This window comes from Sinocyclocheilus grahami, unplaced genomic scaffold (genome assembly GCF_001515645.1).
Source record: "Sinocyclocheilus grahami isolate Dianchi unplaced genomic scaffold, SAMN03320097.WGS_v1.1 scaffold86.1, whole genome shotgun sequence".
Classification (NCBI taxonomy): Eukaryota; Metazoa; Chordata; class Actinopteri; order Cypriniformes; family Cyprinidae; genus Sinocyclocheilus; species Sinocyclocheilus grahami.
In genome coordinates, this window is record NW_015505265.1 from 85430 (window position 1) to 103175 (window position 17746).

The 17746-nt window shown below is 34.8% G+C and overlaps 1 protein-coding gene across 1 annotated transcript in view; it reads right to left on the reverse strand.

The window, feature by feature from the left end:
* Positions 1-496: 496 nt before the first annotated feature.
* Positions 497-17746, reverse strand: part of LOC107586867 (dystrophin-like) — a 115680-nt gene continuing 98430 nt past the window's right edge. The window contains exons 64-70 of the mRNA XM_016274418.1: positions 17303-17368; positions 16881-16946; positions 16112-16270; positions 14581-14824; positions 7156-7276; positions 3532-3624; positions 497-1068 (exon numbers count right to left, since the gene is read on the reverse strand). Of these exons, the coding sequence (XP_016129904.1) occupies positions 971-1068; positions 3532-3624; positions 7156-7276; positions 14581-14824; positions 16112-16270; positions 16881-16946; positions 17303-17368 (847 nt within the window). The 3' untranslated portion in view covers positions 497-970. The remainder of the gene's footprint in view (positions 1069-3531; positions 3625-7155; positions 7277-14580; positions 14825-16111; positions 16271-16880; positions 16947-17302; positions 17369-17746) is intronic.

Sequence of the window (17746 nt, forward strand, 5' to 3'; positions counted from 1 at the left end):
AAAATTCACCCCCCCCCCCCCCCCCTTACAATTGTGCACAAAATTCAGAATTGCGAAAAAAAGTTGCTTTTATTTTATTTTTTTTAATTCAATGGTGGAAACAAGATTCCATAAAAATATCTCTAGCACGAGAGTTGTCATTAAAATATAAATATTATGATCATGATTTTATTGCTTCATTAAGTACGGACAGAGCATGAAGAAAGGGAATTTCTGTGAGGTAGACTGTATATAACCTTTTAATATATATCTATATATATAATTCAATGGTGGAAACAAGATTCCATAAAAATATCTCTAGCACGAGAGTTGTCATTAAAATATAAATATTATGATCATGATTTTATTGCTTCATTAAGTACGGACAGAGCATGAAGAAAGGGAATTTCTGTGAGGTAGACTGTATATAACCTTTTAATATATATATATATATATAAATATATATATATATATATATATATATAAATGACAAAAGTATGTTTTCTTTTCACGTTGTCTGCAGTAGTTGAATGGGACGGATTACACATGGACACGTTTCAAACACACTCTATCGCACACACAAACACGCACAAGTATAACGGGCTTGCCTTTTAATATGCATTTGTTATTTTGTTACAAACAAAATTAGTTGATAAAGCACCCCTGCATATACTCAGTCACCCATTTAGATAAAACACTTTTTTAAAATGTGCTCCACTCTGTACAAAGACATGGCACGCAATGTTACGTTATCACACACCTGTTGTCGTATTTTTGTACAATTGCATAGAAGTTGAAAAAACTTTTTTTTATTATTATTAATAAACAATTCTAGACTCGCTGTAAGAAACTACTGAAACTACTAAAGATCAAATCTACAAAGTGGAACCGCGATCCTTCAGAAAAATAGATTTTTATTTATATTTCCATTGTAAACATATCCTGTCCAGTTGTTGACACTACAAAAGCATGCAACTAGGAGAAGACATCTTCAGTCTAAATCCTGCTCCTCAGTTATTACATTAACCAATGACTCCATGGCATGTCCAATGTTATCAACCATGTGGAAAAGACTTCCCACATTAGCACCTGCGGGAGATGGAAAAACAAAATCTGATGTCAGTGCTTGAACATGCAATCTAACACTAAACGCACTATGCGCTGCTAAACATATCTATATAGAGGAACAGAGTATCTGAAAGACACATTTCAGATATCAGATTTTCAGTTTTGAGGGTGGGTGTTTACATGCACAATATTATACTGTTACCACAATTACCACAATCTCACACTGATTTTATATTAACAACTTCAATGGAATTCTGTCAGTTAAGCTAATGTGCACGTTTTAATTTGATATTAAGAACACAATAAAATTTTCTTTTAAATTGTAATATTTCACAATATTACTGTTTTTACTCCATTTCTGACCAAATAAAAGCAGGCTTAGTGATCAAGAGACTTCTTTAAATCATAGTGTAAGTGGATAAGTAAGGATGGAAAAGAGGAAAGGGTTAGTAACAATACTAACCTCTCATGGGTTTAGCCGCCCACCTCCTTAGACAGATGAAAACAGGAAAGAAGAAAAAATCAGTAAAGTTGGGAGTAGGGATAGGCAGTTAGACTGAATCTTAACAGGATCTGTACTGCCAGCACAATGAATGCTTGGAGATTCATATATAACTGCTATTTATATAGTCTAGGGATGCACCAATACCGATACTGGTATTGGTATCGGTATCGGGCCCGATACTGCACTCCTGTACTCGTAAAAATGCCCCGATAGCAAAAGTCGATACCAAACAGCGTGTGAATAGAGCTGTGTCCAGAAAAAGAAACACTGAAAACAGAACAACAGAGAGTAGAATGGAGTTATTAGAGATTAAGGATGTCTATGAAGTACATGTAAGTAATTAATATAATGTTAAACATTCAATATTGACGCCTGTATTGCGGATGTGCCCGAGCTGATAAGCAGAGCGCGCTGAGTAGATTGAGCGCGCAGCTGCACAGATGCACGAGCTTGTCGAGTGAATATCTCACAGACTTCACTGGAAAGTTTGTAGTTTGGTGGGATATGTCAAAAGCAAGTAAGTAAAACAATGCACAAGTTACTAAAGTTATTTGACGGTAAGGAGAATGAGAGTGAGAGAGAGTCCGAGAGCGCCATTAGCGCATGCATTTGGATTAAAACTAAATCATAAATATAAAACAAACAAAAATTATAGGGTTATATACGTTATTTTAAATGTCAAGCATACACAACTTTAAAGCAGAAGTGAAACTAGCAGACTGGGTAAAATGCGCTAGGCTGTAAGTGTCTCTCTCATTCTGCACCAATACAGACGTGTGCGCGCTGCGTATGTTTAGCTTGCTTTAAAGCCAAAGTATACTTCGGTTTTTACTCGTACGCGAGGGTCTGTGTACACTGCGCGTGACGCAAATTACATCACCAAAATAGTATGTGCGCACTCGTATAATGTATAACGAGTGGTTCCCTGCACTGTTTTAGGAAAGCGTTTTGTGATTACAGTATTGAGCTGCTGCAATGGAGCAGCTCTAATGCGCCATTAAAATGAACAGTGAAAGTAACAAAAGCTTATACAATACATTTTAACAGGTATAATTAAGTGTGGAAATAACTGAAGGTAATATCTGTTTGCTAAATGAAGCCAACTAACATGATTCATATTATTATTACTATTATTTTGTTTCTGTACCCAATATTTAAAAAAAAATTACAAATGCTGTGAAAATACAGGTATTGGTATCGGCAAGTACCAAAAATTTAAGTATCTGTATCGGACTCGTTCTGAAAAAAGTGGTATCGGTGCATCCCTAATATAGTCCTAGTTCTTAATGCTTTAATTACATAAACGGTAAGTTTTTTTTATTCATTTGTAATTCTGTGCTTCTCACAATACATATCCTGTTAAGAGTCACTGTTAGAAAAGAGAAACAGCTTTAAGTAGAACATTCATCAATGTTAATTTCTTTGTTTTAGGTTTTGCTTATTTACAGTTGAAGAGTCGTTCTGTCATTTAAAAAATCATATTTTCATGTATTATTATATTTAAAAATTATATCCTCCATCTATTCCCAACAAGAAGTAGAAACATAAGAAACAGTGTCATTTAGCGATTTAATTATGCAAAGAGTAGAAATGCAGTGGGTCAGAGAAATTTACAGGTTGTGATCACCGCAAACTCATATTTTCTTCATATTGCTCAAAAAGGAATCAAAAATTTGCCAAATTTGGCATTTTTCTCTCTTCTGACCAAAGTAATCAATTTCTCTATATTTTTGCCCTTTAGAAAGTCATAGAAACACAATTGTGAATTGTTTATTTTGCTATTGGAGCGAATGAGAACGCAAAAATATATTCATTGTAGTTTCTGTTCACCACTATAGAAGTTTACCCAAATATGACGACTTCTGAGGTGCTCAGAAATGTGAATAGGGTCCATAACTTGTGGCCAGTTTAAGACTATCTGCATCAGTTTGCTTGATTAACAGAAGTGTTTGTATCAGACTCTGTAGCTGGATTCTCACCTTGGCTGTGGGGGAAGGAATTGTTGAGCTGCTCGATGACGTCCTCTAATCCAGTGCTTGCATCCTGGGAGGAACTGGACAGCTCATCATCACCTGAAACACACAGCAGTCACCCAATTAAAACTGAGAACTGACCTTAAAAACCCTGGAAGTTGTCCTGCCGCCCATGACATTTCATCTTCAAACAGAAAAGGTGTTATTTTTTTATTACAACATATTCATTACAGATGCGAAAACCATTTCAACAATTTGACTAAACAATGAAATCCAGAATGATGCATTTTTTTTAAGATAGATTTTTCTGTCATTGAATTTGAAGGCTTACATAAAACCCCTGATTTGAAATGTTTCAGACTTTTGGAGCCAGCTGTATGTGAAATGATAAGAAATGAGCATTAAAGCAATCAAGTTTAGCTCAATAAAATCCATTTTACATTCATGCAGAACTCTGGCCAAAGTAAAATTCAAAAAATGAAAATTACAACACACTTGTAAACCATCTTGTTTTGTGATCTTGACAAAAGTGTTCTTGAGTTTTTGTCTTTTTGTCAAGAAAACTACAGAAATATAAAAGAAAGACCTCTTTATGTATTGTCAGTAATAAATAAAGCAAGAATAATATCAGCAATTGCAAAACTTCCAACTTCCAAGTCCAACCGAGGTCATTTTGGTAAATATTACAAATTACAACAGCCAATTCTTTGAGACTTGTTTGTCACATGTAAGGTAGAAATCAACTACAAAAAAAGTTTTTAAAAAGTGTTATGTTAGGCTCGTGTAACAAATGAAACAAACATTATCAAAGACAGACATTATAAAACAGTGTTTAAGGTGCTGTAATTTGCATGTTTTCTTTGTATTTTTCACACCTTTTGCTTTAATGCAGTCTGTTTAAATGGTCCAGTGGTGTGATGAATACATTTTGAAAAAGTAGAAAACATTCCATACAGCATAAAAAAATAATTAAAATGGTATGTATACTAATCAAACAAGAATTAGAAAATGTTGTCTGAAATAGTATTAGATGTATTAGTAAGCACATCACACTGCAGAACACTTGAAATTTCATGTCAACGTATTAACCTCACGAAGTTCAGATAATCAATCTTATTCATTATGTAAAATGTATATTGAAAAATAGCACTAACGACAAGTGCATCTATAAAATTCCAGTTCCAGAAATACATATGAAAAGATAAAAGACTGTGCAAAATGGGTTTTTGAATAAAATACATTTCTGATTCATCAATGTGCTATTTATTTTTAAAAATAATGTTTAATAAATGTCAAACTGCATTTACAAAATGATTGATGTTTGTTCTTCAAATACCGAAGTACACCCAATTTTGTTGGAACCTTGTTGGACTGTTTTCTACGGTGGCCGAGAAGTGCAGAACAAATCACAATTCTGAAAACAAAAGAACAAATTACAAACGCAAATGCAAGTCTAAAAAACAAAATAATTCAGAAAACACAACAATTCAGAAAACATTATAACAAATTAACAAGTCATAAAACACAACGACAAATCAGACAAACCGGAAAAGGTAGGTATAGTTTGAGACAGTGCCATTGGTTTGGGATTACTCACCGCTGACTGGACGAGACATCTGTCAATTAACGTATACAGGGAAGAACCAGCCGAAGAACAGCAGAGTCGTGGTAGAAAGTTCGGAGATGGTATTAAAGTAGCTCAGTTTAAATGTATTGTATGAATTGCCCTTACTCTGGAATAAAAAATACGGGGAAACAAAAATTATAGGGTTATATACGTTATTTTAAATGTCAAGCATACACAACTTTAAAGCAGAAGTGAAACTAGCAGACTGGGTAAAATGCGCTAGGCTGTAAGTGTCTCTCTCATTCTGCACCAATACAGACGTGTGCGCGCTGCGTATGTTTAGCTTGCTTTAAAGCCAAAGTATACTTCGGTTTTTACTCGTACGCGAGGGTCTGTGTACACTGCGCGTGACGCAAATTACATCACCAAAATAGTATGTGCGCACTCGTATAATGTATAACGAGTGGTTCCCTGCACTGTTTTAGGAAAGCGTTTTGTGATTACAGTATTGAGCTGCGGTAGAAAGTTCGGAGATGGTATTAAAGTAGCTCAGTTTAAATGTATTGTATGAATTGCCCTTACTCTGGAATAAAAAATACGGGGTGTATATTTACATTTAGTTAAAAGTGGCTGTGAACATCAGCTCCAGTGGCGCAGATGGGTAAGTGTGTGTCACTGACTTTTTGACGCGATCGACCAGGGTTCGATCCCGCCTTTTGCCGAGCTTTTTTTCCCTCCCTTTTCAAATCTTGTATTAGCAATGGATTCTATTTACACTAAGTGAAAATAGCAGTATTTTTAGTGCAAATACCTAGATACACTATGTTAAAATAGCAGGATTTCTATTATCAATCTGCGCCACTGGAGCTGATGTTCTACAGCCACTTTTAACTAAATGTAAATATACACTCCGTATTTTTTATTCCAGAGTAAGGGCAATTAATACAATACATTTAAACTGAGCTACTTTAATACCATCTCCGAACTCTCTACCACGACTCTGCTGTTCTTCGGCTGGTTCTTCCTGTATATGTTGATTGACAGATGTCTCATCCAGTCAGCAGTGAGTAATCCCAAACCAATGGCACTGTCTCAAACTATACCTACCTCTTCCGGTTTGTCTGATTTGTCGTTGTGTTTTCTGACTTATTTTGTTTTCGAATTTGTCATTGTGTTTTCTGACTTGTTATAATGTTTTCTGAATTGTTGTTGTGCTTTCAAAATTGTTATTTTGTTTTTTAGACTTGTATTTGCGTTTGCAATTTGTTATTTTGTTTTCAGAATTGTGATTTGTTCTGCACTTCTCGGCCACCGTAGTTTTCTTCAAAAGTGAAGACAACAAATAAAATGTTGGCTAGCAGTTGAGGGCAAAGAGCATTTCTTTTGTATCCCTAAATATAATAAAATAAAAGCTCACTGTGTTCCTTTTTGTTTGGCACAGATAAGAACATTGCCTCTTTTTATCCGTTCTGAAAATCTTTTGCTGAAACCAGCCTGGGCTTCAAGCCAAGTCATACTGTACAATGAAAGCTTCAGTTACAGTTATTAAACATAATAATTGCAAGGAATGTGAGTTAACTAGTCAGATTAAGAAATTAATTAATACATTTTAACAATGGTCAGATAGAGGGGATTGCATTCATGACTAGTTTTTACTTGTACACAGAAAAATTCAAGAAACACCAAAATGGAAGACAATGTTTTGCCTATTATTTGAATAAATGCTTAAAAACAAATGTTTACACAACTGTCTATTTCTATGGAGGCTCATATCCGTTAAGGAATAAAAACTTAAAAAAGGTAACCAACTCTTTATCTCACTCAGAAACTCAGAATTGTGACAAAAATTCTGAACTTTGAGATAAAAAGGCACAATTAACTTTTTTATTTTTTCATTCTATGATGGAAACGGGCTTCCATATGTTTCAGTATTTTGCTAGGGATGGAAACTACTACGGATTATTATTATTATTTAGCCTGCTTAATTTTATTCATTCTATTTTATGAATAATCAGTGCTTAAGAGTTTAATCTGGTTAAACTGAAGTTGTTAGGGACATTTACCCATCGTCTCTGTGGTTTGGCTTGCGGCCACACGCAGTGAGGCCAGGCTGGTGTCAGATCTCGGAGAGGCAGTGGACGGGGAGGACAGGGCAGTGCCATTCACCTTGGACTCAGTCTGTGGCTAGGACACAGGCAGAAAGGAACCATATAGATTAGGCAGGGGATTGGACGCAAACATCAGCACTGGGTTGTACTTCTGTATTTCCAGATTCATTTGAAAACATCCATTTATATATTTTCAACCTAAGACTTCACATTCTTTTACTGCCTATTTTTTTTTTAAACCTCACAAAACTCTCTACTAATTTATTGACAAATTACCGAATTTTTGCCCCGAGGACTCTCTCAAAATATTAACAACTGCAGTATAAAACAAGAGCTAGGGCTCTCAGAATTGCTGTTTTTGCATCATTCAGGTTTTAAAAACAAGAGTCAAGCCAGCACAAAAATACACACAAAATAGCTCATGTGATGTCGCTTACAGTTTCTATTCAAATAAAATTACCCAGACAGTTTAAGTGATCAAAAACAGATGTCACAAAACCCTTTAGCAAATTGTACATTGCCCTATACATCAATATTCAGGGCTGTTGTCAGGGTTAAATAAGGACTTCTATAATATAACCTTTTAATGTGCATGTCATATACATCCATTAAAGGGGTCATAGGATGCTGCTAAAAAGAACATTTTGTGTATTTGGTGTAATGAAATGTGTTTATGCGGTTTAAAGTTCAAAAAACACTATTTTCCACATACTGTAGAATATTATTTCTCCTCTATGCACCGCCTTTCTGAAACACGTCGATTTTTACAAAGCTCATCAGTCTGAAAAGCGAACTGTGCTGTGATTGGCCAGCTATCCAGTATTGACCAAATACCTCAAGCGTGTGACGGAAATGTTACGCCCCTTACCATATTGTGATGCCGGTCGGAGCGACGAGGCAAAAAAATTAAAACCCATTATAAACGAGGCATTTGTTGCATCCAGTGGGGACATAATTATGAATTATAATGACTTATCCTGTCTTTTGACACGTGGCGTTGCATCGCGCTGGGTAAACATAAAACCATGTCTGCATTTGTGATCGGAGAAATGACAAACAAGAAGAGCTACTCTACACTGCTCTAGGCATGACGAAGCGGATATTGTCTTTCGGAAGGCCAAACAGTAGTTTGAAACACACAGCATCAATAAGACATGGCGGCAGCGGCGTTTTAATGTATTTTTCAGGTTTTCTATTTTATTTTTCGGGATTCTTTGATGAACAAAAAGTTTAGAAGAGTAGTATTTATTTGAACAGATTTTTTTTAAGGCCATACTACATTTTAGATCAATTTAATGCATTCGTGATGAATAAAATTGTGATTTCTTAAAAAAAACAAAACAACATGGCTATATTATTATTTACTCATGTATCTTAAATTTAATACTTACAATTAATTACAATTTTAGATACTACTGGTATCTTAAAAATAATCTACTTTAATGATGAAATGGTTTGTCACGGCACAACTATTTAAAGTTACTCCATTACTCAAGTGCTTTAATGAATGTGTTTAAACCTTCCACCATTAACAACTCGTAACACAAGACCTGACTGCCCTCTTGGAAAAAAGAATGATGGTTTTGGTCATTTCATTGGTCTTCCTAAGATATTTACCAAGCGAAACACATGCGCATATGTTATACATAAGAATGTTTATTAGCATATAACAGAGATAAAAAGTGAAGTAATTGATGCTACTAAAACAAGAACATACACTGGTAGGCAAAGGCTTGATTGTAAATGTAATGAAAATTCTACTTGGATCAAGAAAAAAAAAACCAAGCCAATAATCCATTGGCTCTGAACAAACTGAGAGCTAATTTATCTGCAAGTCGTTCATTGAGTCTGGTTCGTCAAGCTTCAGCAAAGTCGGCCACTGGAAGGAGCTGGAGTCTAGTGAGATTTTAGTTCAAACGGTCCACAGAGAACACATGGGAGACATTGCTTCAAGAACAAATCTGACATAAATCCATTTGGTAGAGATGCCCAGTTGACTAATGTTTTTTTTATTTTTTATAAAGTATTATGCATCGAGCCATTACACTTGATTCATCAAGACACAATGCAGCCAGAATATCTGATTTCCCATCTTTTCAAGCGGAAGGAGACTGCTGAAGAAGCTGACATTAAACAAACTCCACAAACAAATTACAGAAAGAAATGAGTTGCTTGAGAAAGAATGACAGGTCCTTCAAAATGTTCTTTTAGCCACCAAAAAGAACTGGCATTACAACTCAGCTTTAATAAGGACAGGATCAAAAAATGCCTGTTGTGTGGCAAAGTATGGTAGGAAAATATTCATAATATTCAATATTCAAAAAGCTTGAAATATTCAGTTACAACCTATAATGTATGTGCTATGTTGCCAATTAGGACAGAAAAAGAAAATTGTCACCTACAGAAAAAAAAAAAAGTGTACATTAATGCACTACAGATCTTTTCACACCAAGACTAAACAATGCTATATATATATATATATATATATATATATAGCATTGTTAGTTGTATCCATATATAGTTGTATATATATATATAGCAACTATTAACACAATCATTTAAACAAAATACTACAAAGTGTCGCAAAGAATTGTGGGATATGGTTTTTCAATTTTTATGATGACAAATTATTTGTTCAGTTTCACTTCCACATTACTGTTTAACAGTATTTTATTGTAAAGCATGAAATCTATGGTTAGATCTATAACATTTTTCACCATATATAGTAAGGGAACGTATCATTAACCAATTAAAAAGGTCTTTAATTTTGCATTTTTAGTCTTTTATATCTAAAATTGCAATCCTTTTTTTAATAGTATGATTTTTAATTCAGATATTCAGTTGATGAAACCAGATTCGATGGACCCTTGAGGAGTATATTTATATATTATTATGACTTGTTTTCTATTGAATTTAGTTTTAGTTTGGTTGTTGACCCTCAAAGGTCGTTTGGAGCGCTGAAGCCGCAGTAACTCTCCAGTCCGCTAGAGGCGCTCTTGATCAGAAACACTCTTCAGTATTTGACTCTGAAAAGACGACACAGAAGCGAACGAGGAAGTGCTGGAGAATAATATTTTGAAATCAATTGTGCATCATTTCCCCTCACCATTTTCATCTGTTGCATGCTTGGTAAGTTATTGTTATACGTTATTTCGCTATTCTACCTGCACAAGTCTCTTACGTTCTCGACTGTTATCTGAAACATCTGATAATAATGTTATCAGATTATCTGAAATCTCGACTGTTAATGCACTGCCTTTGCTTCATACAAACGAATACTTAAAAACTAGTGCTGTCAAACGATTAATCGCATCCAAAATAAAAGTTTTTGTTTACATATTATATGTGTACTGTGTATGTTTATTATGTATATATATGTAAATACACACACATACAGTATATTTAGAAAATATTTATTTACTTATATTTTATGTTATATATATATATATATATATATATTTAATAGATAAACATAATATATTTTTCTTAAATATATACATATATATATATACATGCATGTGTTTTGTTATTTGTAAATCTGGAATCTGAGGATGCAAAAAAATCTAAATATTGAGAAAATCGCTTTTAAAGTTGTCCAAATGAAGTTTTTAGCAATGCATGCTACTAATCAAAAATTAAGTTTTGATATATTTACTGTAGGATATTTACAAAATATCTTCATGGAACATGAGCTTTACCTTTATCAATCATTTTGACTCATACAATGTATTGTTGGCTTTTGCTACAAATATATGGCTCCAGGGTCACATTTAGGTTTAGATTTTTAAAATAAGACCTATATTGTAATTTTTGCTGCTGCTGCTTGCGAGTGAAATAATTCAAGAATGTTTGCTTTTATTTCCTCCTTATTCAGTCGCCATTCAAATATTCAGTACAAAGCATGTACAGTATTTAGTATGTGTTTGGTTTCTATTGTTATTCTTCATTATTGGTGTGATTTGGATGCTGACAGGTTGTAATGGAGACCCCTGAGCCCGGTCAGGCAGATGGAGAGGAGCAGATGGTGGAGCTGAGACCCAGGACCCGCTCCAATCCGGAGGGTGCGGAGGACCGGCGCAGCAGCACTGGCAGCCTGAACAACAGCCTGGCGTCCCCGCCGCAGCCGGCCGTGGGCAGCCGTGTGGAGGGAGAGGGAGAGGCGGCCAGCTCCGACAGCCCTCCGACTTCTGCCTCCGCTGCAGCTGCACCTGTTACTGCCACGGGAAACTCCACCGCCAGCCTGCCTGCCATGGCTTCCACAGTGAAGGAAAGACCCAAACCCCCTCAGGCGGCCATCGGCACCCAGATCCCCCCATCAGCCGAGCTACACCTGCGGGCGCCACGAGTCAACTGCCCCGAGAAAGTGGTACAGCTGTAAATAAACAGAACTTCAGGATATCTGCATCTGAAAACACTTCCGTCAGTGAAATTGTCTTTTTTTTTTTAAACAGATCATCTGTTTGGACCTTTCTGAGGAGATGTCTCTACAGAAACTGGAGTCATTTAATGGGTAATTTTACAGGTTTTAAATTAAATGGTTGGTTTATCGTATTCAGTTAGGAAAGACATTTTCTTCATATCAATGTTTCGTAAATGATTTGCATTTTCAGATCCAAGATGAATACCTTAAACGTTTCACAGAAAACAACAATAATAATTTTAAAACTTAAAAAATATATATATGTTACTTAGTATTATTATTATTTCCATATACAATTATTCACTGTGTATAGAAAATATGAAATATGTATCACAAATTCAAGACATGGGGATATCATTTAAACAAATCTTTGAATGACTAATGAACATTTAATTTCACAAACCTTGCAAACTTAGTCGGATCCAGTTGTGAGATCTTGTGAAGTGTGCATGTGTATCCTGCATGATCGCGTGTTCTCTGTGTGACGGTCGGTCCGTGTGAATTGAATGCTGACAGGAGGAGAGTTCAGCTTCACTGGAGATGCGTGATCGACAAACTTTAAACTAAGTTTGATTACTAAGTTGATGCTAATTTATGCTGCGCTTTATGCATTTGCCCACTGTCATATTCATGTCATTTTCATTGCGTGCTCTATGTAAAATGAGTGTTACCTTGGCTTTATTTGGAAAAAAGAAAAAAAAAAGTTTCCCAATGCACACAAACTTCCCAGAATACTGAGTGCCAGTGCCCTCTTGGTGTTTATTTCCTTTTTAATTAGATTTTTATTTATTAAATATTTGTTTGTGAAAAATGCTTTGTCTTCTAAAGTATAAGTATGTTTATTTTACACAATTATTTTTAATCCATTTTAAAATGATTTCAAATATCTTAAATATAAATTAAATTATATCGGCCATCTGCCTCCCTGCTTTCCAAGATATCGGCAGTCAAAAAACCCTTATCGGTTGACCACTAAAATATATATATATATATGTGTATGTATTTTATATCATTTAAACAAATCTTTGAATGACTAATGAACATTTAATTTCACAAACCTTGCAAACTTAGTCGGATCCAGTTGTGAGATCTTGTGAAGTGTGCATGTGTATCCTGCATGATCGCGTGTTCTCTGTGTGACGGTCGGTCCGTGTGAATTGAATGCTGACAGGAGGAGAGTTCAGCTTCACTGGAGATGCGTGATCGACAAACTTTAAACTAAGTTTGATTACTAAGTTGATGCTAATTTATGCTGCGCTTTATGCATTTGCCCACTGTCATATTCATGTCATTTTCATTGCGTGCTCTATGTAAAATGAGTGTTACCTTGGCTTTATTTGGAAAAAAGAAAAAAAAAAGTTTCCCAATGCACACAAACTTCCCAGAATACTGAGTGCCCTCTTGGTTACAGTGTTTACTTCTTTTAATTATATTTTTATTAAATATTTGTTTGTGAAAAATGCTTTGTCTTCTAAAGTATAAGTATGTTTATTTTACACAATTATTTTTAATCCATTTTAAAATGATTTCAAATATCTTAAATATAAATTAAATTATATCGGCCATCTGCCTCCCTGCTTTCCAAGATATCGGCAGTCAAAAAACCCTTATCGGTTGACCACTAAAATATATATATATATATATATATGTGTATGTATGTATGTATGTATGTATATGTATATATGTATATACACACTATTCAAACCATGTCTGATCAGAAACTGATGAACTGATTGAAATTAACTGATTGAGCAATAGAACAAAACCAAACCTTGAATGATTAGAACAACATTTTGATATGAAGGAAAATCTCCATAAAGATGCATTTATTTTAAAATCTTCTTGTCCATGCATTTCATGCTAAAAATGATTCAATGTGAATATGGTTGTATTCCTATTCTTAACACAATCAATATCATTTTGGCTTTCACAGTGCTGTGGACTAAACTGAAATAATTCTGAGTAGTAGTTATTATACAGAATTGTGAATGCCAAGGACAATTAACAGAGATCTCTGCATTCAAACAAAACAACATGAACTAACAATATTCCATGCAATAGTTCCAAGTCTTTGGTTTAAACATCTTTGAGAAAACAATATTCCATTTACTGCAATTTCAAAACTCGAAAGAAAAAACGATAAATGTATAAATTTAAACTAATCTTTGATGATCGATTTTATTTTTAAAACAAAGCTTTCAATCCACACATTTGCAGAAAATAACACATCTTTAAACAGATGGAACATTTCAGGAAGATTGTGTCAAAATAGACTCTTAGATTGAACAAATTCCTGGAACTTGCAACTGTACAAAACGCACATGTAGATGCAAATCCCAGCTCTAATACAAAACATTTTCTATATTCATCCTGACAGCATCTAATTTTAGCACAAATATTTCCTTTAACTACTTTAAATTGTTCAACTGATAAAACTAACTCGTATGTTAGACTTCTGAAAACAGCACACTAAAAAAAAAAAAATTTTGGCCGAATTTTAAGGAAACATTACGTGTCTATCACAGATCATAGATAAAGAAGTGCAAGAATGCATTGCAATGAGTCAAGAGAAATGTCAACTATAAATATACTTAATATATATTAATATACTGAAAAATATTGATAAAATTTACTTTCCCAAAAATGTTAATTATTTATATAACTGCAAATATGACAAACATTAAAAGTCAAAACCTGACAATAAAATATATCAATGCTCTGGGCATTTAATTTCTTCTGTTGACAATCAAAAGGAAGCACATGAACAGCGTTACATTCCACAGCTACGATTTGAAATATGCCTTGTAAAATGTCAGTGAGCAATCTGAAGACATTTACTCGTAGCAAAGTTTAAACAGGAGCTGACTGCTTGAGTTCCTTTACCAACAATTCCAAAAATAGTTTTTCACTTGCAGAGAAGTATAAACATTAATAAAATCTTAAGGATATGCGCCACCCACCTGCTCAAGTAACTGTCTAAGGCGTTTGAGCTGTGATTCCAGCTGTTTGTTGTGATCCTCCAGGATTTGCATTCTTGCTTCCAAACGTCCCTTGTGCTGCCGCAGTAGTTTGGCCTCGGCGATCAGTTCAGCGTCGCGTGGACTCTGGGGAGAGACGGGCAGCATCTGTGGGGGTGAGGGCAACGGCGACAGACCCTTTTGATCGTGTGCCTTCTTAAGACGATCGTACTCCGATTGCAGCTTCCTGCACAACAGGGAAGACAACTTCAGAAAGAAGCCAAGAAAACAGCAACTCGAGGAAAAGGGCGAGTCTGATAAATAAATAAGCATGTGCTGTTAGCATGGATTGCTCATTTATGGCACAGCTGGCACACCATGCAGCAAAATAATTATATTAATACTTTTATTCAGCAAGGATGCATTCAATTGAGCAAAAGTAACAGTAAAGTCTTTTTTTGAACATCAGCAAAGAATCCTGAAAAAAAATACAATGGTTTCCATAAAAAATATTAAAGGGATAGTTCACAAAAAAATAAAAATTACCCCATAATTTACTCACCCTCAAGTCATCCTAGGTGTATATGACTTTCTTCTTTCAGACGAATACAATCGGCATTATAATAAAAAATGTTCTGGCTCTATAATGGCAAGCTTTATAATGGCAGTGAATTAAAAATAAAAAATTTTTTAAACCGTAATCTGTAGCTTCCCCTAACTATCGTACATGCATTCACGAGAGAGTGGCGTTCCAGCGGAAGAAGCAAGACGTAGGTTCTTTTATGATGAATGGATGCACTTTTTTGGACTTCCAAATCTCGACCCCCATTCACTACATACATTTTATTTTTTTAAAGTAAAACTATTTTTTTTTATATTTCTAATATATTTTAGGGCTAAAAAATAAATATGCAACAAAATATTAAATTATTTTATTATTTCTGCTTTATCATCTGTTCACAATTTTAATATAGCTCACTGTGTGTAATATTAGACTCAAATGTGTAGCCCACGTACTGTACTGTGTGGGAAGATTCGTGTGCACTTGGTAGTACTTGGATGGTCAGATCCAACTTGGTTTGAAAAATTTGAGAACCACTGATCGAAAGCAAAATCAAATACTTAAATTGGTTACTATTTCAAATACCAGATGAGCCACGATAGATAAAGATATAGGGAGCATTTTCTTCTCTGTTGTAAAAGCTGAGCAGCCTGTTTATTTACTGTGCACGACTATATGGTTGGCTGCATTTGATTTTTTTCATTAAGGACTGCGTTTGGCTGAAAACATTTTCGGTTGTTGACCAACTATGAGAATCACCGATCTAAAGCATAAAACTTTGAATTAAATATGTGATTCACAAAAACTGCTGTGGAAGTAAATATGTGAAGAGTTATTTTATTAGAAATTTCTGAAAATGCAGTGTGTTATCACAGACATATGCTGATGGAATACAGTCCAGTGTCCATCCATCTCATTTCATTCAAATATCAATCATTTGAATTGTAAAAGAAAATAGACATGCAATCAAACCTGTTTTCCTGCTCCAGATCGTTGAGCACTCTCTCAAGATCCCCCTTCTCTTCAGTCTCCATTGAGATGAGGATCTGAGTGGGGCTCTGCGGCTGGCTGAGAGGAGAGCCTTGATTCAGACTCTGGCAGTAGTGCTGGATCAGCAGATGCTCATCATCCCTACAATAAAAACAACAACAGCAGCACTCCATTTCCAGTTCACTACATCACATCCATCGCTCAAGATTTCAATTAACATTTGCTGCCTTAAACTCCTAATAACTGAAAAATACACCAGTGCAATCGGCTTGTGAGCCGTAAGCTGGTCTAAAAACAATCCTATTGTTTTAATACCACAAAAAATGCAGTATAAGAGCATTTACATGTAATCGTTTTATTATAATTCAATCTAAGCGTGCTGGGAAAATGATATGGGTTTATTACTCATCTCTACTGCTTTGTGTATGGATAGAAAGAGCTGATATGAGAAATAAATTTTTTTTTTTATCACTTATAGGAATAGTTCACCCCCCAAAAAAATATTAATCTGGAATGACATGATCTTCATTTCTGGAGGAACTCTTCCTATAAGCACTTTCATGCACACATTTGACCATTTTTAAGTTGAAAAGGAAATGTTTTTATGCAACCACAAGCAGTTAAATGTATGCATCTACCTTTGGCATTCTGGGAGGTGTAAGTAGATCAGTTTTAGGTTCTTCACACACTATTACATTCATTTATGGTATGATACTATGTACAGAAGAGTGTAAAGGAGTTGCAAGCTCACATGCTTTCATTGGGCGATACATTGTCATTCACATACGAGCCATTTCGGATCTCCATTTCAGCTAGCCTGTGAAAACAGTATCATTCTGTATTCATTCATAAACAGTTCATGCAGTTGCATTCATTCATGTCAGTAAGGCAACACTGTTCCAACTTACGTGCTTGACATTAACACAAACGCATTTCATTTGTTACTAAACACTGCAAGCAACAGACATATTCAGAAATGCGTATTCATTCTGATATCATTCATCAATTCTTTCTCGTTAAAAAACTAATTTCAAACACATTTGTGTTATGACAATCGTACCATTGTACGGTATACACCATCACATCACCCAGCCCTAATGCGATGCGAGTCTAGTCTCTTAAATATACAGTTACATAGTAAGACCAAAATACCCATGCTTAAAAAAGACCGACCTGCTAGCGTAATGCTCGATGCGCGAGTGGGTGTCGTCATGGGAGAGTTGGGGGGAAGATGCTGGCCTGCCAGTGACAGTAGAGCAAAGGTCAGAAAACACAGAAGAACTGAACTCAATATAAATATAATTATATTATGGAGGAACAACATTTTATTTAACACTGAGCATTACTATACAAATTCAGCAGGGTCACTATAGAGGCGAAATCTGATAAAATCAAACATAAAACAATGATATCACATATAAACCATGTGGATTTTTTTAACACTATGACCTACTGTCTCTCAATATCTATATAGTTTATTGTAACTTATGATTTAGCCAAATGAGGGAACTCATTTTGAGCTGCTCTTATGTTTACAGTAAATATATGCAAACATAGTATACTGTTCAAATGTTTGGGGTCTGTAAGATTTCATTAAAAAAAAATTTTTTTTGATAG